This window comes from Xyrauchen texanus, chromosome 16 (assembly GCF_025860055.1).
Source record: "Xyrauchen texanus isolate HMW12.3.18 chromosome 16, RBS_HiC_50CHRs, whole genome shotgun sequence".
Classification (NCBI taxonomy): Eukaryota; Metazoa; Chordata; class Actinopteri; order Cypriniformes; family Catostomidae; genus Xyrauchen; species Xyrauchen texanus.
Genome location: NC_068291.1, coordinates 9651256 through 9678229, shown reverse-complemented (window position 1 = coordinate 9678229; position 26974 = coordinate 9651256). Strand labels below are relative to the sequence as shown.

Genomic DNA, 26974 nt, shown 5'->3' with positions numbered 1-26974 from the left:
GGACAAGGACCATGGCTAAAACTTAATTGTTTGGACTTGTATCATGATAGTACCTATTCTTTGAAGTATCTTGGAGGTCCATGTAAATAGCATGGTATGTGAATATAAAAATCACTCAGTATGTAAGGAATAATGTACAGTCAACTGGTTTTTGCAAAATAAACCCAGCCAGGGTCATCACAACTTGTATCACCCTGAAGGGGTTTATTCTGCGATAACAACCAGATGACTATACATTATCCCACTCATTAGATGGCCACTAACCACATAAATAAATAAATGGACTTATAAAATTGGCTTGCAATGAAATTATGTAATTATGTGAGAAGAAATCACTAAACAGCTAAATACCACCTCCGGTTTGTATCGAGTTCTATTTGTGTTTATTTTGTGAAAATGACTGTCTGACTCCCCATTATCCAGCTTACACAAGACTACTTGCCAAATAAATAAATAAACGGACATGGCACATTAATTTGCATTCAAATTGTGTAATTATGTGAGAAGAAAGAAATCTGTGAACAGTTGAATTAGACCGCTAGATAGCGCTAGATACAAATCAGAATTGAGTATTCCAGAGACCTGTGTAATAACACTGTATACTGTAACTTAAAATGCTATTAACCGTCAGGCTTCTGCCACCCAATTGTCTTGTACATCTGTCACAACCCTACATCAGGTTCATGCAAAGAGGTTTGTTTTATGTCTTTCCAATAGACTTTTCACCAATAAAGTAAATTAGAGGGCTGTATTAAATTATCATATTTACAATACTCTTTACAATATTGTACAATGCAAAATTGCTGTTGCAGTGCCAAGAAAAATCACAAATGAGATCTCTTGTAATATCTCAATAGTTTATCCTGGACATCATGGAGAGCAATTGGAGACTTTTGCTGAAGTCTCCTAATTCTCAGATGTTTCTCCAGAAAAAAGTCACATATTTAATGTCGGCAAAATTAAGTCACATATTTAAATAGAAACTAAAATTCTCTCAAGACCAAATTATTTAAGTCATGCTATCCACATTCATTTTAAAGCTCTATACTCTCGATTGCTCTACAACTCATTGTACCAAAATAATTTTAGGAGAAGCATTTGAAACAATTTGATGCTTTAACGAAACATAACTAACTCCATCACAGTATATCTCCAGAGATATGTTAGAGCACCTTTTAAGCAATATCATTTACACTTGGGAATGCCATAGGATACTTATGCAACTTTACATCCCATGTAGGGTTGACCATGGAATCTAAGAGTTACTGGGATTAAATTGTAGCTTTATCGCCATTGTTCCCTTGAGGTACTTAAACCCAGACTCCTCCAGGAGAACTGTCTCTGTAATTAGTGACTTTGATACCCTCTTGTCTTTCTCCTCCCAGAAACCTCTCGAAACGTGACTCTTCGGGGCCGCTATCACTGCAGAGGGGGCGGCGATACCAATGTGAGCCAGCTGTGTGACTTCAACCCTGACTGTCCACAAGGGGACGATGAGGGAGAACATTGTCGTGAGTATTACTGTAGTCCAACTGCAGGACATGAGAGTATAGAGGGATTCAGGAGGCAGACAGTAGCTCTTAAATGAGCCATCATGTGTTTGCCTATTATATAACAGGAGTTGCCTTTACTGGACATTGTGGGAGTAGATTTGCATTGGTAGCTTTTGTCATCACAGACAGTCTTTTCTAGATTCAGTTCCACCTTTATAAATTAATACACTATCTTCATAAAAAAAAAAATATATATAAAAATTATAACAAATTCAATAATAATTTACATGAATTTCAGGATTTATTTAGTATCTGGCATGTCCCTCATTTGAGCTGACATGGACTCCAAACGTTTTTCAGTGTTGTTAGAAACCAGATGATTCATGATATCCCAGAATTATGGATGTACACTGATGAGCCAAAACATTGTGACCACTCACAGGTGAAGCGAATAATGCTGATCATCTACTAACAAGGCCACATATCGAGGTATGGGTAGATTAGTTCAGGTTTTCTCAACCACTGGGTCGCAACCCAAAAAAAGGATAGAACTGGGCATTTGCAATGTTTGGGGCAACAGTGACCTGTATTGAATCGTGTTAATATCTCCAGGTTTGTGTAAACCAGTGTACACTAGTGAGCCATGAAAGATTGTCTGGTGTGCCGTAGAAAATGATCAAATTCCACAAAAAAAATTAAATGCATGAAAACACACAATGAACAAAATGAGGGAATGGGGGAATGTAGTGCAAGAGAAAATTTCAAAAATTCTTCATAGTGTGTTTAATGTTTGAAAATGTTTGTGTATTTATGAAATTACTTGGGCTACAAATATTTGGTTATATATATATATTATAGATATAACTAGATTAATGAAGTACCTATTAATTTACCACCAGTTGTGTGTGAAAATCCCAGGAGATCAGCAGTTACAGAAAAACTCAAACCAGCCCATCTGGCACCAACAATCATCCATGCGATTATCTAATCAGCCAATTATGTGCCAGCAGTGCAGTGCTTAAATCATGCAGATATGTTTGAAGTCTAGGCCTTCAGTGCAATTCATACCATTAAGAAAACACAGATTCACAATGAATAAGACGCTGTATTATCCTCATACAACTAATAATACTAATTAACAATTTAAAAACACGTCCATTTGTGACCGGCCTTGGTCACCCCGCTCTGAACGGGACTAGAACCGGCGTCTCCGGTGTGGGAGTCGGGTGCCCTCACAAGGAGGCTAAAGGCCTTTGCAGAGCTATCTATCAGCCTTTGCAGAGCTATCTATCAGCTGACCACCATTACACATGCATGAAAACGAATCGGTTACTAACGTAACCTCGGTTCTCTCTAGATGAGGGAACGAGTATTGCGTAAGCTAGCTTACGTTACGGGAAAGATTAATCTTTTCTGAGATATTGAAGCCAAAAAATTATCCTTAATTTTGTATCCATTGTCAACGCAGTGCGGCAGCTGCAGACCTTGAGCGGGCTAGCTAGCGAGCTCATTGGTTGCTCTGCGGCAACTGCTGCAGCTTATAGACGAGCTTGGGTGAACTCGCATCCAATGAGAGGCGTCCGCATGCTCACTGCATCAAAGCCCGCCAAAAAGGGCGTGACTAGAGTGCATATAAGCGTAGTTCGTAGGCTGGAACCCTGGTTTTCATTGAATGAAGCGAAAAATCGCTCGTGGCGCGAGCACGGCCGGTTACGCAATACTCGTTCCCTCATCTAGAGAGAACCGAGGTTACGTTAGTAACCGATTCGTTCTCTTACGAGAGGTTCTCTCGTATTGCGTAAGCTAGCTTACGCTACGGGAACCCTTTGTCAACGCTGTGCACGCCAAGCATCCACTGCATGAGCCCCAGGGAATTAAGGGGGACCCGGGGGAGCCCTTGTGAGTGGGGAATTAATATTTGGCCGGCAAGAGTGCGGGCCAGTGTGTGTGTAGTACATAAGCACATAGACAGAGCGGCGGTGCCGGTCTGTGTGGACTGTGTCCCATTAATGCAGCTCACCAGGGGAGCTGTAGCGTATTAAACCGCTAGCAGTTTAGCCTGCAGAGCGGGTACTTCCAGATTGTAAAATCTGACAAAGGTGGAGGGGGGAAGCCCAGCCCGCTGCCACACATATGTCGTGAATGGAAATCCCGCTGGACCATGCCCACGAGGAGGCCATGCCTCTAGTGGAGTGAGCCTTAATGCCTAGCGGGCATGGTAGGTCTTTTGACGCGTATGCGGCAGCAATAGCGTCCACTATCCATCTGGACAGTGTCTGTTTCGAGGCGGCGAGACCTTTGGTGCGCCCTCCGAACGAAACGAAAAGCTGCTCGGAGCTTCTGAAAGATGCGGAGCGCGCAGTATACAATCTCAGTGCTCTGACTGGGCAAAGGAGATTGGCGTCGCGTTCACTATCAGATGCTGGTAGCGCCGACAAGGAAATGATCTGTGCTCTGAAAGGAGTACCGACCACCTTGGGGACGTAGCCGTGTCTAGGCTTTAAAATGACCTTGGAGTCACTTGGTCCAAACTCAAGACACGCAGCGCTGACAGATGCGCGTGAAGGTCTCCCACCCGTTTAACTGATGATAGGGCAGTTAGAAAAACGGTTTTAAGTGAGAGGTGTTTCACATCCACGGATTGAAGCGGTTCGAAAGGGGGGGCTTTCATAGCTTCGAGAACTATAGAAAGGTCCCAGATAGGAACCGATGGGGGGCACGGAGGGTTCATCCTTCTAGCTCCCCTGAGGAAGCGGATGACCAGCTCGTTTTTACCCTGTGACTGGCCATGCAGGGGTTCAGCGAACGCCGCGACGGCCGCCACGTACACTTTGAGCGTGGATGGGGATCTGCCCTTATCCAGCAGCTCTTGTAAAAACACGAGCAGCGGCGACACCCCACATGTTCGTGGGTCCAGGTCTCTGTCGGTGCACCATTTTGAAAACACAGACCATTTTGACGCATAGAGTCTTCTCGTGGAGGGGGCTCTAGCGTGTATGATGGTGTTTATTACTCCTTCTGGCAAAGCGACGGGTAGTCGTTGATCACCCACGCGTGTAGCGCCCAGCGCTCTGGGTGGGGATGCCAGATCGTTCCGCGAGCTTGCGAGAGGAGATCTGCTCTCACTGGGATGGGCCACGGCGCTGTCAGTGACAGCTGCGTAAGCTCCGGGAACCATGTTTGATTCTCCCAGCGCGGGCTATGAGGAGCACCGAGTGGCGCATTTCCCTGATCCTCTGCATTACCTGTGGCAATAGCGAGACGGGAGGGAAGGCGTAAAGCGGGCGGTTGGGCCAGTCCTGGGCCAGCGCGTCCTCGCTTTTCGAGAAAAATATTGGGCAGTGCGAGTTCTCTTCTGACGCAAAGAGGTCTATCTCTGCTCTGCCGAATATGCGCCATAACGTCTGGACTGTTTGAGCGTGCAGGGACCATTCCCCTGGGGGAATATTGTCTCTGGACAGTCTGTCTGGGCCGTCGTTCAGGTGGCCTGGCACGTGCGTCACCCTCAGCGAGCGCAGGTGGCGCTGGGACCAACTCAGTATGCGTTTCGTCAGATGGAAGAGGTTCCTGGATCTGACACCGCCCTGATGGTTTAGATAGGATACCACAGACCTGTTGTCCGAGCGGACCAGGACGTGGTGACCCTGAATGATCGGAAACGCATGAGCGCGTACTTGACCGCTATCATTTCCAGACAATTTATGTGAAGGAGCTTTTCCTGAACTGACCATAGGCCAAAAACAGGAGAGCCCTCGCAGACCGCGCCCCAACCCGTGTTGGACACGTCTGTCGAGATGACTTTTCGGCGAGATACATCTCCCATCATCACTCCCCGCTGATACCACTCGGCCACTGTCCAGGGCTGCAGAGCTGAAATACAGGTCTGAGTCACTCTGATTGGCTGGCGGCCTGTGGCCCAAGCCCGGCGAGACGCGCGGGTGTTTAGCCAATGCTGAAGCGGGCGCATGCGCAGTAAACCCAGTTGAAGTACTGCTGCGGCTGAGGCCATGTAGCCTAGCACTCTCTGAAACTTCTTCAGAGGTGTGAGGCTGTTCATCTGAAATGATGCGGCTAGTCGCTGCACACGGCGTGCGCGCTGTGTAGATAAGCGAGCCGTCATTGCCACTGAGTCTAGTTTTATTCCAAGGAAGGAAATTGTCTGACTGGGCTGTAGTGAGCTCTTGGTCCAATTGACTGCAAGGCCCAAACTGTTCAGATGACTGAGGAGAACTGTCCTGTGAGACAGAAGCTCCGTATGTGATTGTGCCAAAATCAGCCAATCATCCAAATAGCTCAGAAATCAGCGCCGCGGCCATGAACTTCGTGAAAGTACGGGGTGCTAAGGACAGGTCGAACGGAAGGACGGTGTATTGATAAACCTGGCCGTCGATGGCGAATCTCAAGAATGGCCTGTGACGGGGATTTATCTGAATCTGAAAGTATGCATCTTTCAGATCGAGAGAAATAAACCAGTCCCCCTGGCGCACATGCGCGAGGAGTTTGCTGGTTGTAAGCGTTTTGAACGGTCTTTTTGCAAGCGCTTTGTTCAAAACCCTGAGATCTAATATTGGTCTGAGGCCACCGTCTTTCTTGGGGACAAGAAAATAATGGCTGTAAAACCCCGACTCGCTCAGGGGAGGTGGCACTCTCTCTATAGCCCTTTTGCACAGAAGGTTTGCTATTTCTGAACGACGCATGCACGCTGCTTCCGTGTTCACAGTAGTTTCGAGCCGCACTCTGAAGCGAGGAGGACGGCGATCGAACTGTAGCAAATAGCCCTGTTTTATTGTGCTTAACACCCATTCGGATATCCCTGGAATATCTTCCCACGCTTTGAAGCGTCATGTTAGAGGGTGAGTGGCCAAATCGCTCTGATTGCCGCACACAGCGTGCTGAACAGAATGTGTGAGCGCGCTTACTGTGCTTATGCTGGACTTCTCGCAGACAGCATGGACAGGCTGTTCTGTGAGTGACTTCCCGATTGAGGTGAATGGGGAAAGAGTTACGTCTGTTAAGTGATACACAAGCATAGTCACGGGCATGGGACTTACATACAGAGAAGTGTTTGCTGGCCGTGTGACAGAGCGGGCAGAGAATGGGCGCGCGCACGTATTCGTGAGTGCATTTATTGACTCTAACACTCGAGTGGTTCGTAACCGCTTTTGAGTGTGCTCTGATGGGGACACGGAACGTGTAATGCTTGTGTGTAGAGGTGAACACTGGATTGTGGGCACATTTTCTACACATAAGACATGTTTGCTCTTTACCAGATTCATTTGGGTCACCATGAAAATGGCGTTTGAGCGCAGGCAAGCGGGTGTTAACACCGGCTTGTTGGCTGCTGAATCTACCACTGTAGTAGCCTGAAGGAAGGGGACTGACAGGGGGCGAAGCTTTGACGGTGGTCCGGCCGCAGCGGGACTGATCCGTCGTTTTGTCAACAAAGCTAGGAGGACTTCGATTGTTCAGGTTTCAGCGCAATTCTAGTCCGAGGCCCGCGGGGGGGTGGTGGTCTGCGGCAGCTGTCTGAGCTCGATCGAGGGCGGCCGCCCTGTCGACGCTGAGAAGTCTGGCTTTGTTGAGCTGGGCACTGTGAAGAGGCTCGTGCAGGAGGCTCACGTGGGCGGCCTGCAGAGGAGCTAGCGCGACGAGGCAGAAAGAGATTCATGGCTTGTGTGGCTTTTTGGACCTCTGAAAACCGGTCAATGACACCACTCACCGCGGAGCCGAAGAGACCGGATGGAGAGAGAGCGGTGCGTTGAGGAACGTAGAGCGCTCTGCTTCTCCCATGTAGGCTAGTGTTAGCCACAGATGTCTCTCGGTCACAGTCAGCGCAGCCATGCACTTCCCTATAGCTTGGGCTGCAGCTTTGGTAGCGCGGAGGGCGAGGTCCGTAGCACTCCGTATGTCTGCAACCGCCTCTGGATGCCTGCTTTCCTCATCCCACTCCCGCAGAAGGTCTGCTTGGAGGATCTGTATGACGGCCATAGAGTGCAGAGCAGATGCAGCTTGGCCATCGGCGGAATAGGCGCGGCCAACACAGGCGGAAGTTGTTCTGCAGGCCTTAGACGGGAGCACTGGTTTAGACCGCCATCTCGTGGAGGGCGGGCAAAGGTGTGCTGCTACCACATCCTCGACCGGAGGGATGGAAGTGTAGCCCTTCTCAGTGGCGCCGTCCACCGAAGCAAGAGAGGTGGAGACGTGGGATCGAACCCTGGCCGAGAAAGGCGCGTTCCATGATTTGGAAAGCTCGGCGTGGAGTTCCGGCAGGAAGGGAGCGGCCCGGGTAGCGGGTGCTGCGCGGCGGCGGCTCTGTAGAAAGCAGCCGTCAAGTCTGTTGGGTGCCTGCTCAAGGGGCGGTGACCACTCGAGCCCGAGGCGGTCGACGGCCTGTGTGAGGAGGCGTGTTAGTTCCCCTTCGACTCCGGCGCGGGTCCTGCTGGATTCCTGGGCCGAGGAGGCGTGTGAGCCTGACCACTCCTTGCTGTCCGAAGCCACGATGGAACAGCTCTTATCCTCCGCTTCTTCGTCCGAGATGGCAGCAGAGCAGCCGCTCGGCGGCAACTGCACGTCCCGGGTGGGCGGGGAGGGTGAAGGCGATGCTCGAGGGATGGGCTCCGGCGAGGCAATCGCTTCTACCACTGTTTCCGGCAGCCTTTGAGAGCGGCGCTTTTTCTGCGCGGCTGAACGGAAGGCGCGCGGCGGCTTCGGTCCTGAGCGCTTGAGTCGAGCCCGCAGGGTCGACATCGGCAGCTCCTCGCAGAGATCGCGATCCGCCGGGCGAGGGCGAGCTCTGCATGCCCCAGTCCCAGGCAGAGAGCGCTGATGATGTGGCGGTCTCCGGTGCTGAGAGGAGCGCAGCATGAGGCGCAAGTGGAGCGAGGCATCTTAAAAAAGACGCTCGTACTCTTTTGTGAAGTTCTTTAAGAACTAGCTTGCTTTTAAAAAGGATACGTCGCCGGATGGCGTAGCTCGCAGGACGGCTGAAGGTGGCGAAGACGGCCGGCTTCTTCGAGCGCTGTCCTCGCTTGCTTGATGCCCCTCGAACGGCGACACGGCTTCCGGTTCAGTGATGCGAAGAGCTTTGCTGAAGAGATGAAAATCAGGGTTCCAGCCTACGAACTACGCTTATATGCACTCTAGTCATGCCCTTTTTGGCGGGCTTTGATGCAGTGAGCGCGCGGACGCCTCTCATTGGATGCAAGTTCTCCCAAGCTCGTCTATAGGCTGCAGCAGTTGCCGCAGAGCAACCAATGAGCTCGCTAGCTAGCCCGCTCAAGGTCTGCAGCTGCCGCACTGCGTTGACAATGGATACAAAATTAAGGATAATTTTTTGGCTTCAATATCTCAGAAAAGATGAATCTTTCCCGTAGCGTAAGCTAGCTTACGCAATACGAGAGAACCTCTCGTAAGAGAACCAGAAGCAAGGAGGTCTAATACCAAGAAAAATCTCTCTAATAATATATGCGATTTCAATTTTGCTTTGCAATACATTTTGTTTAGTAAGGGTACACGGTTACTTTTCAAAACTTGATCTGACACTGAATGCTCAAGCAGCCTAATTTACACTTAGAAAACTCCTGATGTTGCTATAACAATGCAAAAAGCACTTAACAATTTACCTGAAGTGAAAATCGATTAGTCAATCGCACGATCATGCTGAACATCTTATGTTTTTAAATCCGTAAGGATCTCTTTCTCAACACCAATAACAGCAGTGATGACATACGACTCGTCAGCAAGATCTTGCGCTCTTTGCTTTCAAATTACGTACATCACTTAAAGTGTGATTGCATCACTCAAGGCCAGCTAGAAGGCCTGGACTGGGAAATTTCCTAAATACCACACCCACAAGAATAATTTAAATCAATCTGATGGGCTTTCGATGCCTATTCACTTACACATTTGGGGGATTCTGTGGTAATTCTGAAGGCCTGATGGGGTGGAGCTCAAACTCATGTGCTGCTTCGGGCGTGCGATTTGTGAAAGAGTTGTCACACTTTGCTTGTAAGCATTGAGGTATATATTCTGTTTGGAGATTAATTAAAAGTAGAAAGCGATTAAAAATACATAGCAAAAAGGTGATTGAGAATGAAAGAGAAAAAAAAAAAATTATTTATTTATTTGACATGTTACACCAGCTGGCCCTGAGAAATCGCCACTGATATTTAGCTATATAAATAGATATACAATAATTTTTGTCAATTTATTTTTTTATTAAAATGTTATTAAATGATAAAAATGCAAAATAACAGCACGTTTAGACTTTTGGACTCCATTTGTTTTGCCTTCTTTTTATGTTGAACAGCATGCATGAACATATTTTTCAAGTATACAAAGTTAACCCCTCTCTATGTATGAAATCAAATGTGTAATGATTTGCACTGTACTTTAGAGAGAGTGAAGATTTTAAAGGATACAGATGAATGTGAAACATAAATTGTTCAATCAATCAATGTCAGTTTTTTTTCTTCATAAAATTCATAGGTCCAGTTTCCTATATAGCAGCTACAACGATCACTGATTTTGTTGTCTTACAGCTTAAATCTTTTAAACTCTTTCTCCAATTTTATTGTTGAACAACCATTGAGATTTTAAAGACACGAGCGCAGAGCTTTCCTACGTTGACATATGTTGATGACATTGACTAAAATTTGATTTCATGTGGTCTTTAAATATAGACAGTAAAAAAATTATTTAATTTATTAAATAAAAGTTACACTTTCTGCTATATATTTTTATACACAATGTAAATACAGTGGTATATGAATATGATAATCATTCAATACCATTATATTTTCAGACTGTGACCTACTAACATTAGTGAAGTGAAAGTGATCCAAAACCTAATCAAAATGTATGTAAATTAGAGGGATGAGGTAAACCTTTATGCTGTTTTGAGGTTTACCTGGACACTCGCCCTATTTTCACTGAGTTGACACAGTAGATTTCATTCAGAAGTTTACTTTAATTTTACCACGCTGTTCTTTTAAACACTTTAACACTGAGCAATTTCCGTTTAGATGACATTTCTCTCACATTTAATGCATTTTTCCTCTTTGTTACTCAATCGCTCTCAATGTCTCACAGTTCCACCTCTTCCCTGCTGTTTCATTTCTGTTACCAATCCTTCTGCCTTCAAGATCAGCAGCTCACACTATCCTGATCCTTCATCTCCTCCCTGTCATAATCTATTCTGTATAATATAACCATTAGTGCTATATTCCTTCTGTCTCTCTTACCCAGCACAGGTATTGCCTGCATCTATTTGATGTGGAAATCTCATCTTGTGTCATACAAATCAATTTTAAAATAATTCAGTTCAACTATGACTTACTATCACTTAAAGCAAAACATTGCTAATTAATCTTGATTTAAAAAAAAAGATTATTCATTTATATTTATACAAACAATATTTATTAACAATCCATTTCCCATAATTGCCATGTTATATTTCACCCTGTGAGTGCAGACTGCCTTGAAACATGTCATGTAGGCATGTCATTTTATACACCCAATGTTGGATTATATGTTAACCTCAAACAAAGCTTGTAAATTACATGCCAGCGGGCAATTAGTCTCAGTAATGCACTGGATCACTGAGGGCAATCATCTCCACCCCATGTTTCTTAATGAAGGTCAGATACATCCCTGCAACCCAGCGTATGAATTGGCTGTAGATGGAAGGGCTTGGGGGCCCATTGCTAATATGTCCTTTCTATTCATTTTCTTCCCTCCCTTTTAGTTCTTTTACATAAAAAAAATTAAAATAAATTATTTGTCCTCATTTGCACTCTCTTGTGTCTCGTGCTGCCCTTTTATGCCTCTTCAGACATTTGTAAATGGTCAAAGACTCTTTCTCATCAAAGCTTCTAAGCTCTTGGGGATTAGATTTTTAGCCCACATTTATCTTTCTTCTCCCCCTCTTTCTTTTTTTCTCTCTCAGGTCTCTCAGTATTCTCAAAATGTCTGATTTTCATCTCTTGCTCCCTCAGGTCAATTCCTCAATGGAAGCTATTGCTCGTTTGGAAGGGAGGACTGCAGCTGGCAGGTGGTTCCAGGCAGCGGTCCCCAATGGAGAGTCCATCCATCAATTCCCAAAGTCCTCAGAAACAGCTGTCCATCATCAGGTGCTCAGCCCATGTTTTAAAGGGATAGTTCACCCAAAAATAAACTATATTCATTCAAATGAACTTGAAGGGTGACCAAAAAAGAAAAAGAAAAAAGGAAAAAAAAAACATAATAGTTTTCTATATGAGATGTGCACTATATTCCAAGTCTTTTGAAACCATACAATAGCTTGAGGAACAGACAGATCTTTAAGTTGTTATTGACTGAAAATCTTCCCCTCTGCTGTAGTGGCAAAATCGTATTTGTGCCAGTTGATTATGTGCAAATACAAATTTGGTATGTTGCAATCCGTTACAAGTAGGTCTATCAACAGGGCTTCTTGCCCACTATGGATTCGTAATATTGATAATCACATTTTTTTAATTAATTTGAATTTATGCTTAGTCCAAAATCAAATATTAAATGTATGGAAATTATTTCAGGTAGGCAAAAAGCTATAACAGGGATCACTAGATTTTAGTGTTTCCCAGAATTTCATCTCATGCAATTTCAGTGTGAAAATAATTAATTATGTTCTGGATTTGCCCAAATTTGTTGCATTATCTCTTTGATTTATGAAAAAGAAATCGTCAAAATATATCAAAATATATTTTATTTTATTATGTTTTAATTGTTTTGAAGATATTCTGAAAATTTGACACTATCATAGATTTTTGTACATTCATTTTTGATAGATATAAATAACTGGTCTCTAAAGACCCGAATACATAAGAGTGTTTATGACCATGCATTTAAGGGTTAAATGAAGAAACTGTCGAAACCAGTCACATTAGAGGGCATACGTTTTTTGCATACAAACATACAAAATTTGTTGAAACAGAGTTGGGAATTAACTATTAACTACTTTGAAGAAATGCAAGCATCAAATAAAAGTTTTATTAAGAAGTATATGGTTTAGAACAAAAAATAAAATAATATATGCATTTTTTCATTTTTTTTATTTTTTATTTTACTAGTTTAATTATTAGTTAATTACTAATTTAATTTATTTTCTATCAAATGTAGTCATGGCAGATTTTCTGAAAGAACAAAAGGTTTTGGATATCTTTTTTACAGTACACCTGGTCAGGAGCGTGTATAAAAAAATGTCATACCAATTAACATATTGAAAATACGAAAACGTTCATGAATCCAAGAATTTGCGTCTTTACGAATGATTTAAACAAAACTTTGTTGTGCTTGTGTTTCATGATTGAGGCCCGTTATGTTTTAACATTACCCAACCTCTTTCAAGTTTCAGATGAATGACAACAACCGGACATTCTCCTGTAAAATATCTTGATACAGTTTTGAATCCATTGAATGGCAAGCTGTCTTTGTTGTTTCCTCTGGGGTGTCCTCCCATGAACACCATTCTTGTTCAGTGTTTTTCTTATAGTGGACACATGAACAGAGATTTCTGCAGATATTTTGCTGTTACACTTCAGCACTGCAAGATGTGCTCTTGAGGTGAACTTTGCAGGGCGCCCACTCCTAAGGAAAGTAGCAACAGTGCCTTCACCCATTTGTACACAGTTTGACGCACCGTGGATCCAACATCCAACTTTTTAGAAATATTCTGTAGCCTTTTCCAGCTTCTACAATTCTCTGCAATTCTTCTTCTGAGACCCTCTGACATTTGTTTTGATTGGTGCATGGTTCATATGCTTCCTAAACATTTCTGACTATGTCAGTACCCAGACTTATAGGCAGGGCTCCTCTACAATCCACACGTACAATCTCATCTCATTGACTGGAATTCCTATTCGTTTTTTAAGAAGTCATTAGCTCAAAGGTCCACATACTTTATCAATCCTAGACTATGAATGTTTAAATGGTATATTCAGTATTGACAAGAACAAGTGCAATTGTTTGTTTGTCATTACTTTAAGCAGATTGTGTTTGTCTATTTTTAGGACTTACTGTAGGTGAAGATCAGACCATATTTTATCAATAAAAATGCAGAAATGCTGATTATTCCAAAAGGTTCACTTATGTTTTCTTGCCAGAGTATAAGGTAAAACATATTCTAAATAATAGAGCTATTATAAGATTATAAATGCACTCCTTTTATTTCTTAATTTATGTTATTTTCATATTAGCATTGCTGTGCATGTTTGTAGCAGATTCAAATTACAGTGGTACCATACCAGCTGTGTTTAAAAGCCTCGTAACTGGGTTGCAGGCGATTGAGTCATTAATGTTCCAATGCTCAGTGGATCAACACCCTTGCCAATTTCGGAATTCATTTTCACGGGAGCTAGGGAGCAGGATGAGACAACCTACAAATGTTTAATATCTTCTATATTTGACACACTCAATTCAGATCAAGGAGCACTCTGCTAATTAGCAAATCAGTAGGGCTGGGAATTGACACAAACTTCCCGATTCAATATTACAACGGTATTTCTTAGCCGATTCGATATGTATTGCGATATTACGAATCTGTAAGTATTGTGATTTTATGTTTTGATATAAAAACGTCTTTAAAAGATAAAAATAAATAAATAAAATGAACTACTTTTTCTCAGAAAGGAAAACAGTTGTGTCTGAAATGACAGCTGTTTCACTCTGTAATATCATTTGCAGGTAAAAGGTAGGGATGTGCAAAATACCAATTTAAAACGAACAATCGACCGTTTATTGCATTGTCTGAGCTAGACGACTAGTTAGTGCAAAGGAACCTTTGTAAGGCATAATGATAATTTTGCAACATACAACTGGAGGCTAAAGGGTAAATTGTTCAAGAACCATTTCAGAGGCTGTACATGACACACACATGACAATTCATCTGTAGTCCCAATGTCGTTGCATGTTATTTGCATATGCATTCTGGGATAGTCTAAGAGCGTATGCAGCATTCTCATAGACAACTCTATTCTTAAAAACTGCTCCCAGAAAAAAGTGAGAAATCACAATTTGCGAGTGATCTGCGAGACACGGTCGTGCGCGCCAAAGCACAAATGAACTTGGGTAAAAATAAGAAAATCAGACACGCTAATCGCAGGCATTTCTTTCGTCTGTTCTTCAAAATATATTCAGGTATGTTTCCTCAAGCACATGTCTTTGTGTCTAGCGGCATTTCTTCTCGACAGTGGTGGGTAAATGTGCAAAATTACCCAGCACTGCGCATGAATACCCTGGCTGTTAGATTATTGTGGGGGCGCGACACGTAGCCTAGTTTACGGCATCCAGCAGTTTGATAAGCCTTTTTACAATTAAACTATTTATTAAAGCAGTGTCAGACAGAATTGCAGAATAACTGCTGACAAATACTCTCCACAACACTTCTCAAATAATCTTTTGGATTATGCATATCAGGTACATTGATCACATCAGTGGATTTTGACGTCCGACAGTGAACAAACAGTGCTTTAATGGCTGCATCAGCAGATCATTAAAGGATTAAAGGTAAATAATTAAAGAGACAAAACTTCTCAGACTGAAAACTGCATAGTTTTCATATATTTATCTATTAATTATTGTCGCAATAAGATAAACATGTATTTTTTTTTTGTATTATTACATAAAAAAAAAAAAACCATTTAATCAAGGAGACGATATCAATTCAATCTTTAAAACTTGAGGCACTGGGTTCTGTTACAACCCCAATCCCCAAAAAGTTGGGACAGAATGAAAAATGCTAATAAAGCAAAAAGGAGTGATTTGTAAATTATATTTACCCTTTGCTAAATTTAAAACAATACAGCTACACATTATATGATGTTTTACCTTGTGAATTTCATTGTGTTTTTATGTACAGTCATTTCTAATCAGATGATTGCAACACGCTCCAAAAAGAGGCAATTTAAGACTAATAACAATTTGACAAGTTAATATAAGAAGGCAATGTGAAACAGGAGATGTTAAACAGGTGAGGCAATCGTGTCATAGTAAATAAGGAGCCTCGAAAAACAGCCTAGTCCTTCAAGAGCAGTCTTTCTTTTTGCTTCAGCAAACAATCCAGCACTTTGAGAACAATGGTCTCCAAAGAAAAATAGGAAGGAATTTGGGCATTTCACCCTTTACAGTGCCCAAATATTTAAAAGGTTCATGGAATCTTGTCAAATCCCTGCATAAAGGACACGATGAATACCACTTCTGAATGCACATGATCTCTGATCTCTCAGACATTACAGTCTTAAAAAACATCATTTTGGGATAACTTTATCAAACCTTTGTTAGTCAACACCATTCACTTCCGGATCCACAAATGCAAGTTAAGACTTTACTATGCAAATCAGAAGCCCTACATCAACACTGTCCAGAAGTGCTGCCGACTTCTCCTGGCTCGGTCCCATCATAGATGGAAAATAGGACAGTTGAACTGAGTTTTTTGGTCCGATGAGTCCACATTTCAAATAATTTTTGAAAAACACAGCCGTCATGTTCTCTTGGCCAAAGAAGAAAAGGACCATCCAAGCTGTTATCAGAATCAGGTCCAAAAGCCAGTGTGTTTGGGCCAGGGGTGTGTCAGTGCCCATGACAAGGGTAACTCACACATCTGTGAGAGCACCATTAATGCAGAGAGATATGTACAAATTTTGTAGCAGCATGCCATCCAGCACCATCTTTTCCAGGGATGTCATGGCATTTTCAGGCTGAATAAACAGAGAGTGCAGGTGCTAGATTGGCCTGCCTGCAGTCCTGAACCTCACCTATTGAGAATGCATGGTACATAAAGAAGTGCACAACAAGGCAATGAAGACCACATACAATTGTGCAGCCGAAGACCTGCATAATGGATGAATGTGGAGAAATTCCACTTTTTGAACATAACAAACTTGTGTCTTCAGTACCTAAATGCTTAATAAGTATTAGAAGATGTGGTGATGTTTCACAGTGGTAAACACTTGACTGTCCTAACTTTTTGGAGTGTGTTCCAATCATATAATTTGAAACTACTGTACATTCACAGGTAAAACTTCATATAATGTTTAGATGTAGTGCTTTCAATATAGCAAAGAGTGATCATAATTTACAAATAACTCCTTTTATCTTTTCTTAGCATTTTTCATACTGCCCAACTCTTTCGGAATTGGGGTTGTTTATTAATTTGCACTGCACTTTTTATTTATTTTTTCACATTCAAATGTGCATTTTTATCTTCAATTCAACAAATATACACAGATGAGGATGAGTAAAGGTCTGTTTGTTCCTCACACAAAGCTATTGTATCATAATATTCACCCCTGAAAGCTGTTATATGAACTGAACAATTTTAGAGTCACGCCTTTTAAGGAAAATGGTTATCAACTCAAAACACTTTCTGTGTGAACAAAGTCTTGGAGTACCTTTTTATTTATGTACATATTTAATCTGACTCTTGCAAAAGCAAGGTTGAGGGATAACCTTAATACATTAAAAAGGAAGTGAAATAATTGAAGCAGACATGCTTATTGAATATGCTCTGTTAGAAATAGATTTTTTTTTTTCTGTTGGCAATCTAGCTTTCATCAATATTTTTCTTTTCTTTGGGGGAATATTACTTTGTGTAAGTTTGTTTCATGTCTGTCATTATTCTGTCTGTCAGGGGCATTGTTGGCCATTGACAGTCAGCCCAAAGGTCAGCGAGGATCAGCCCAAGTGCGCAGCCCGCATTTCTTCTACCCACTGCGCAACGCCCCTTGCATGGTAAGAAGATGACACCATTTTGGCATTCTGCAAGCAACTATGGCTAATGCACCGTGTCTGTGAAATGGGTTGTTGCTGAATCTCTGAGTAAATTAAGTTTTGAACAGTTTCCATCAACGCTTATTTTGGATCGCTAGCAAATGTATTCTAGCCAAAGCACACAGAAATCAATGCAAAGCTACACCTATAGCTTTGCTCTGAATACAGATATTGGCTATGGAACAGTTAAGATAGCACACCAGAAGATGATGGGAATTAAGACAAGATGAAAGCAAGTCTGTCCTAAATATTTGGCTACTAACATACTACTTATACTATTCCTGCAACATGCAGTACATTTATTGTCTGTAATATGCTATTTATTTTTTAGGCTATGCATGGAATACTTGTTGACCTACTTCATTTGCCAAAGTGCAGTTCACAACAGATAATTCTATATTCTGTGCCCTTTCTTTCCCAGTGTTAATAAATAAACCTATAGTAACATTAGATCATTATTTGATTGGACACTAGGATTTAAGACATTCTTACACAAAATTGGATAAAAAAATGCTAAATAAACGCTTTTATGTCTGAGTAATGATAACATGACGCTACTAGCTGAATTAAGCATGCAATATAATCAGGTATTTTATGCATACAGAAAATGTGCATTGTGTGCACAATATACATACTACTGCACATAGGCCATTGCAGAAAAAAAGGAGTTAAGTTCATTTTCAAAACTGTAGACTGCTGTAGCCTTTGAAATGTTTATTGTTGCATAATGTAGCCTATAATGTTTCAATCCGATTTTACAAAAATGATTACTACTGTCTGCAGTTATCTGTTCACTAGTATTCCATTCTGAATTTAGACCGTGTCTGATTAATCTGGGGAGGATTTTATGTTAAAATTTTAAGGGTGCCTGTAACAGCTTTCTTTTTTCATTCGTATTTCTTTATTATTTGCATGAGGTTCTCTTGTGAAAGGTTTCACATATATCTGGTTTTAGCTGATACTTTTTAAATTTTTACGGCTATGTGACATTTTTAGGATGTGAACTAGTTTTAATGACTTGCTATTTTAATAGCTACCAACAGAATTTAGCCTGATGTCAGGGGGTTATTGTTGCACCATCATTTCAATGAGATTTGAATGTAACTACAAGGAAATTTGGCAACCAAATCTGAAATGTTAATGTCCATTTTGAAGAATGGAAAAATGTCTGGCTCTCGCCTAGTTGAACGGCTTTTGAAAGACTGCCTCCATTCTAAATTCTGAACTCACAGACATTGACCCCATCAGTCTGTGCCTCACACAAAAGCTTGCTGGGAAAGGTGAATTACACAACTGCAAAAGACTTCCTGAAGAAAAACACTCAAACAGAGAGTTGCAGAGGGAATGGAGAAGCAAAGAGTGACAGAGATAGAGCAGAAAGGGAAACAGTGGGATAAAAAAAATGAAAGTAAGAAAGAGAGAGAAAATGTCAAGGAGATTATGGAGTCTAGATAAATAGAAGCACAAGTGGAGGAGGAGCGTTGGTTTGGGCTCTATGAGAAGTTTGACTGACAGCTTTTGATAGATGTGAGGTGAGGGCTTATTCTTGTATGAGCTGTGCCCAGAGCGGTGCCGAGGCACATCGGGCCATGACAGGATTTTGGACTGGAACCAGATGCGAGGCAGAACTGTAGATTATGACCATGATCTCCTGTCTCCCAGTTCTCAGCAAGAGTTCTGTAATAGGAGAAAACTCTCTCTCTTTTCAACAGCTGGTTTCTTCACACTCTATTGTATGTTGCCCCACACACAGGCCCCTCATTATGGATGAATCTCAGAGCAGATGTGACATACACATCATGGTATACATTAGATCAAGCATAGTCTTGCAGAGCAAGACTTTTGACTCTCAGCATAAAGTCTGGTCGATTTTGCCACTTAATATAGTTTAGAACTGCCCATTCTGTATATACAGTACAGGAAGAGACTATCTAATTTACAACAACAGCTCAGGTTGTTTTTTATGTGATCTTTAGGGGTGGGTAAGTCTGATATCCATTATAATAAAAACTATAATATCTGCAATCTGTAAACGGTTTTCTGAGAATCTTTCATGTAGCAGCCTGGTACACATGTAAAAACAACTTGTAAATAACTTGTCAGTCTGAGTTGGTACCCACTGACGCTAATCGGCTCTAGACTGCCGATTTTGGACCAGTCATAATGTCAAATCTTTACAGAAAATGACATTTTGTATGATGGGTACTGACTCTGATTTCTTACCCTCAGACTACTATTCCATCTTGTCGGAGGATATCAAACATGTTTTATATTATTGAGGCGACTATCCAAGACTACAGGGCACATCTCATATTGTATTATTCTCCAAGATAAATTTATACTAGTACTGTGAGCAGCCAATAGAAATCGAGCACTTGGGGTGGCAGAGCTCATGAAATGGATATGCAACTGTTCAAAGTAGAGCTTAACTTTTAATGCCACTCCAACTCATGTTGCTGTCTTTAAAGGCCATACTGGCTGCATCTTCCCACCCAAGACTGCACTTAACCCTCCCATGGTATTCAAAAATGGCACCTATCTTTGGTATCTGCTGTCATTTTTTACTAGAAGGTTTAGATGTGTAAAGCTTTTTTTGTATTTTTTATATGAAGAGGATAATGATACCATTTTTAAAATGAATGATTTTATGGTATTTTGATTATTTACTTGTAAAGGTCTCAATTTCACCATCAATTTGTGTATACAAATAAGCACATTTTATAATGATTAATGTAATAACTCAAAGTGAATGCATAATAATGTCAAGAAACAGAAATTAATCAGTTATTTTTCAAAAGCTCCACATCAAATAGCACCCCCCACAGAATCTCAGGAAATCTACTAAAAAGCAGCTGGACTGTGCTAAGTTAAAGTCAGCCCCAGCAAGGAACATGTACCGTCGTTCGGTAGGTATGAGGGCACCAGATGTTGAGGCCATTCTGTGCTCTGGTAACACCATGGATCAGAAATGGACCTCCATAACCACAGTGCTTCATAAAGCTGCAGTCGAATCTATAGGCTATTATGCCAGAAAACATCAGGACTGGTTCGACAAGAACTCCGAGACCATTATGTCCCTGCTGAAACCATGCGCAGAGCACACAGGGCTACTCTCAACTGCCCTGCATCTGCCATCCTCCGGGCAACACTTGCAAACAGCACAAAATGAGGTACAAACAACCTTATGTAGTCTGTACGAAATGCATGGTGAATGAACAAAGCTCAAGAAATTCAATCATATGCTGACAGAAAAGACACACACAATTTCTACAACTCCATAAAAACCATATATGTCCCTAGGAACTGCTCCATCAGACCCCTAAAAGCAGCAGATTGTCTCTCAAACTTGAAAGCTCAGAAACAGATCTTGCAAGGTGGGCTGGACATTTTGAAGCCCTCCTCAGCCAACACTCACCAACTGATCCTTTCATCCTGAAAGAGCTGATCCACCAATACACCCTGCATGTCTGGGACCTGGAGAGTATCTCCCAACAATGGAGGAATGCCAATATTGTCACTCTCTACAAATACAAGGGTGACAAAAGCACCTGTGGCAACAGTCATGGCATATCGCTGCTAGCTGTTGCAGGCCACTGTCACTGAACACCAACTTGGGCATGATATTAGGATGCCTCAAGAGTACATGCCACGGCAAGTCCTGTATGGACAACTTCATCATGGTCGTCAGGCCACATGGGGTCAGAAGAAGCAGTACAATGACCAGCTAAAAACATCACTAAGAAAATGTAAAATCGACCCCTAATGACTGGAAGAAGCTGCTGCTAACCATTCTGTCTGGTGGTAGTTCTACCGTACAGGAATTGTGCAGCTGGATTTGGAGAGGAATATGTAGAAACATCAAAAAAGACAAAAGAGACACACAGCCATGCCTGTCCATGCATGGTCCCCACTAACCCAGACTTTGCATGCCCAACATGCAATACATTTTGTGGATCTAGGATTGGACACTACAGCCATCAAAGAACACACATTTAATGAGGAGGAACATCATCATCGGATACGATGGATTGCTATAAGCAAGCAAATGCGTGTGTGTTTGTGTTTTTTGCACTGAGGATGTTTTAGAGTCTCACCCTGCAATTTCTTGTTTTTTCTGCATTGTGGCTGATTTATTTATTGAATTTTAGAGATAAATAATTTTTTTCATTAATTTTCAATGGTCAGTCAATTTTGACCACAAATACCAAAATTGTTGATTTCTTTTTTTTTACAACCAATTAGACTTAACGAATCAAGCCCAATTTTTATGTTCAGATGACAAATGGAGAAAAAGTCACCAAGTTTTGTACTGCTCAGATAATAAAGAAAATTATTTCTGTCAAAAATGACCAAATACCATAGCAGGGTTAAAAGCACTCAACCTGCATATTTTGCGGAACACAGAGTTGCAGCAACAATTACAGCATCGCTCCCATGAATGTTTGTTTACATCTCTCATGCATGTCCAAGAACAGGAGGGTGTGTATTTCCATGCAAGTTTGTGAAGGTGTGTGTGATCTTCATTCCTTTGCTGGGTGAGAGTCAGTTTTTTTCTGTAGAAATTTACAAAGTCGGTGTGTGAAACCTAGTATTTTGAAAATTGTTCAGATTTTGACAGTCTGGTATTGCAGTCAAGCCTTTACTCGCAGTCAGATAGGAACTGCCGACCTAGAGTTTGCCATTTTTTGTGTGGAGTATACATCATATAATCACTGAATGGTGTGCGAGATATCCGTCTGAGGAAAAGAATAGATCATGCGTAATCAACACCATCACTGTCTATTATCCTTGAGACTGGAAAGTAATGGTTGACTCCACATTTGGCAATGAATCTGTGCTCAAGTATGACATGTGATCCCTTTTATAGGTCAAGTTCTGGGTGTGTGGATCTTCAGATGGAGTGCTCACACTCTGGATTATCGAAAACAGCACAGGTCCTGAGGGCCAACGGAGTCTTTGGAACTCAACAAGCGAGGCTAATATGGGGAAAGGGTGGAAATTCATCGCCCTACCTCTCTTTGGATTGGTGGATCTGTAAGTCTACTCACAACCTTTACATTTTTAAGTGCTCATATATTAAAGATAAGAGCAGCTCCACATGCACATTCCTATTTGTTCATTTTTAAGTGTTTAATGTCAGTTTGCTAAGAACATTTTGTTGCGTTTGGGCTACCCACCAACACGCTGGATTTTGTAGCTGCATTGGCTCGGGACACATGACTAAAATCACTTATCTCTTTGGTCGATCATTTTTCTTTGCAGTCCAAAGAAATTTAAAATCAAACTCCCCTCCGTTCATTTTTACAGTTTGTCGGAAGACGATTTGTCAGACCTGGTGTGAATAGTACCATAGGAATCCATTGTTCCAATTTAAAGGCCCATTTGCAACGAACTTTCACATTGAAAATTCAAGCTTGCCTAAATAGGCCTTTAGCATTGTGGCAGCAAGTTTTGCTCAGACAAGCACCACTATCATTTTCCTCAGAAAATAAAAAAATTAAGTTCTGAACATTATCCGTGGTATGAATGTGCACTTGGGATTTACCACTAAACTACAGCACAAACAATGGTAAGCATTTGCTATAATCAATAATGCAAATTTCATTTTCATATACATGTGTGACGTTTTCACTCAGCACTGTGCAAAGTGTAGTCATTTGCCTTCAGTTTTGCACAAACCCACACATTTACACAGAACTCCTAATGACTTGCTCTGGTTCTGTGTCCCTGCCTTTGGGCCCATCAGCACACCACACATTGGTCATCATAATACTCTCTCCAGAAGAAAACGAGGGATGGAGGAAAAAAATCGATAAGGTGGCCCACCATTTATCTAAACTTTCAATCCAATTAGCAAGTGCTCTTGACTTGCAAGAGTAAGGAGGGCAGAGGAAAATAGAAGGCTACTCCTCCCAAAACCCACACAGTTCTCAACACCCCAGACTTCGCTCTTGTAATCCAGAACTCCACCAATCCCGGTCTACAGATGGCGATTACAATTTCTTTCATGGCCTCCTTATCCTTTCTTCTTTGAGTCCCATTTTTTTATATTTTTTTATTCAACCCTTAGACCCCGTGGTCTAGCTGAACAAGCTTCATGCCCTATGACCTGGACAGCCCATGCTGACCCCCGCTGTCAGGGGAAATATGAATTTGTAGAGCAGGACAAGATGGTGGTGATCTTCCCAAGCACTTATTCAAAATGAGCTGGCAAGAGTATGATTGGTTGTACTCTAGTCATAAAGTCAAAGACAATTTTGGCATCTCACTAGCCAACTTCAAATGCAAATCAAATTTGACAGAGGAAGACACCTGCTGACTGTTTTGCTGAAATCTTGCTGTCTTTTGTCAGAGGTCTGAGTTCCAATTCCAATGGTTGACAGACATAGTGAGTTTTTTCTGATTCACAGACATGTAGAAAGCTTGGAAGGAACCCAGATTTGGGGAAAGCCATGTCTTTAGGCTTATGCATTTATACAAATGTATACAAAGCATACATGCCTACATACATGCATAAATAAATACATAAATACACAATTTGACCACATGTAATCCAGCCGTATTGCCTTTACATCTCCTGGTGAAGTATTTTGAGGGATTTCAATGAATATTTCACCCAAAAATGTAAATTCTGTCCAAAAGAATGTCCAGGCAATTCTTTTCCATAAAATTATATAATAAAAGTAGTCCATAGTACTCTGGCATATACTCTTTTAATTATATAAATGTCTTCTAAGGACATAAAATAGTTTGAAGAAAAGACTGAAAATGAAGACATTGAAAATGTTCCCCTCTGTTATAGTTTTAAAATTTCATTCGCACTTGCATACATTCAAACATGGCACATTGCGATCAGTCACAAGACATGCAAGGACCACTGGCGTTTGACATCACTGATGTTAAACCTGGTGTGACTAACAGTATCTTGAGTTATCAGGTTTGAACATGCACAAGTGCAAATGAGATTTGAGTGCTGCTGCAAAGGGGAAGATTTTCAGCAATTAGCAACTAATTTCAGTCTTTTCCCCAAACACAGCTATGACTTCAGAAGAGCTAGAATATAATATATAAGTCATATGGGCTAATTGTATATTAATTTGTGTTGTTTATGGAACTTGACAGCCCTAGTACCCATTCACTTCATTTGTATGGTGAGAAAAAAAAAAGAAAAAAAAAAAACAGCTGGACATTCTGCTAAACATCTCATTGTCCATGGAAGAGAGAAAGTTATACAGGTTTGGAATTTAAATTTCAGTTTTTTTTTTTCATTTCGCCCAAAGGATTTTTTTCCCCATAGTAACTAGTTTATAGCTTTATTCCTGCTGGGTTATCACCATGTTTTTCTTTTCTATTCATGAGTCTTGGTTTAACATATCTCTTTATATCTGTTTCTCTAGATTTTACCTGCAGTTCAATGCAGATATATCCTCTAGTGCAGGAATCGCTTTTGCAGTGGACAACTTCACCCTCAGTATGGAGTGTTTCCTAGAAAGTGAGTATTGCACTTTTATTACCTGTCAAGTTTTCCTGAGATGAGACAAGTAGCCATTTAAAAACAGAGATCATTAATCTAGCCATTAATCATCCAAAATTGTTTTTTAGCAGCTAGTAACATCCTCTCCATTCAGGCTCAAATGCAGTGCAGTTTTCAGAGAACTGACTTTCATAGAATGCTGTAAAACTACATACAATTATTAGTCTTTACATATATATATATATATATATATATATACTCTGATTCTCAATCAGAGCAGGTAAATTGGCAGAATTTTTATTCTGTGCAAGTAGTTACCTCTTTAAACTTGGTTCCGTTTTCACCAGACTATTTGTAGAGATTTGCAAAACCAGATGCAAATTATTTGATTTTGATCACAAACAGATTTTCAACCATACTCCTTACAAAACAAATACTGTGGTGATACCATGGTACGGTTATGGTATCAGAGAGATAGTTGGGATATATTGTACTAGTACTTTGATACAGTGGCCCAAATACATATATTTGAACACTTAAGCCATTCTTAAAAATGTAGAATATCCAATATACCATGGCACTGAATGATTACCATATTGATGTACCATGGTATTTGTACAGTATGGTACTCTACGATACCTCAAGGAATATCATGGTACATGTCCATGGTTTTACCATGATACTTTTTGGTATTTCTTTGTTAGTGACAGAAAAAAAATAACTATAAAGGACTCTTAATTTACATGAGTAGGACAGTTGAGAATTTTCAACTGAAGTAAAATTCCATGTGTGATCTAAGAAGCCATAGAGATATATAGCATAGGCTTCTGGTTTCATATAAAGGCCAAAACAATGACTCAGTCACATCATGATAACTGAGATGCCAAGTTAATGATCATACGACAATGACAAGACCTTTAAGCCAGTACTAAGAGGACATTGACAAGAAAGATAGCCTCTCAAGATTCACTTTTTGATTGTGCACGAAATTGTGAGTAGTCTGAGGGGGCCGTTTAGATAGATTTGAATGAGATCACCACAGGATATGGCATAGCTTGTGAAAAAAAGCAGGAATGGGTGGCCCTCCCAAACCCTGGTAACAATATATGAAGAAGTACTTTAATGCCCAAAAGGAGTGGATATGACTTTACAATAATCTGAAGGAAAAGTTTAAAAAAAAATTTGGATGCTGGATGCTATGATGTGTTTTTGTGCTGGTGTCCCTACCAGGCTTTCTAACTCACCCAATGTATGTAGGTCTGATGGTCCTTCAACATGATTGGGTTTTTAAAACAATACATCCATAACATCTTGGTTACTGTTGTAGGTAATGATACATTGTGTCCATGTATTGACACTAGGTTGCTCTTGGGATCTCCAAAAACCTCTAATCTTTGAGAAAAGGACAATGGGAATTGGCAAGTGGAATTTGCATGCCACTCCCCCAAACATACAGGTACAAAAGGAGCAGGCTCACAACAACTCATTCAGGTTTTGTTCTGATGAGCCAAGACAGGGTCCCGGGCATTTCATCTGGTAGTACAGCTTTCTGGCAAGAGGGACACAATGTCTCGTTCCCGCCATCAGGGAATGGAGGTTACAACAGTAACCAAGATGTTCCCCTTCTGTCACTCACTCAACGTTGTGTCGATGTAGTGACACTAGAGGCCCCTATACGATATGCCACAACTAGCTGAACTGTGTTACATGGACTGCCGATGCAGTTGCAAGCAAGTCTCGGTCTGCACGTAGCTTGCCCCAATGCTACAAAAAATGTATATAGTTCCCCACATATAAACTATAGAGAAACATATAGTTTCTCTATTTTTTCTCTCCACAGAGTATTTCTATTTTTGGCTGGGGCCTTTTAATGCTTTTTTATTCGCATCAGGGAAGGTGTTCTTTTCCTTTCCTATTCTTTTAGGAGGAAAAGACACTGCAGAGACCACATCCTGCCCGAAGGGGTGGTTAACATGTGGCAAAACATCACGTGGGCTCACCAGCCGCACATGGAAGAGGCGTGGTGTTAGGTCCTGCCCGAAGGGGTGAAGCTCTACAAACACGGTGACCAGAGAGAGCTCTGCCCAAGGGAGAAGCGGGTCTACCAATAGGGAAACTGTAACGCGGAAAATACATCACAGGGGGTTACCGCAGGTAACCAGTGCCTGTGTAGCACCTACCCCAGTACAGGGCATGCTAGCACATGTACTGGTTCCGGCTACGA

The 26974-nt window shown here is 41.4% G+C and overlaps 1 protein-coding gene across 1 annotated transcript in view; it reads left to right on the top strand.

Moving 5' to 3' along the window:
* The window catches only part of LOC127657223 (ALK tyrosine kinase receptor), a 751733-nt gene that overhangs the window by 650978 nt on the left and 73781 nt on the right, over positions 1–26974 (top strand). Inside the window, exons 6-10 of the mRNA XM_052145921.1 lie at positions 1386–1511; positions 11489–11623; positions 17137–17237; positions 22144–22310; positions 24674–24768. Of these exons, the coding sequence (XP_052001881.1) occupies positions 1386–1511; positions 11489–11623; positions 17137–17237; positions 22144–22310; positions 24674–24768 (624 nt within the window). The remainder of the gene's footprint in view (positions 1–1385; positions 1512–11488; positions 11624–17136; positions 17238–22143; positions 22311–24673; positions 24769–26974) is intronic.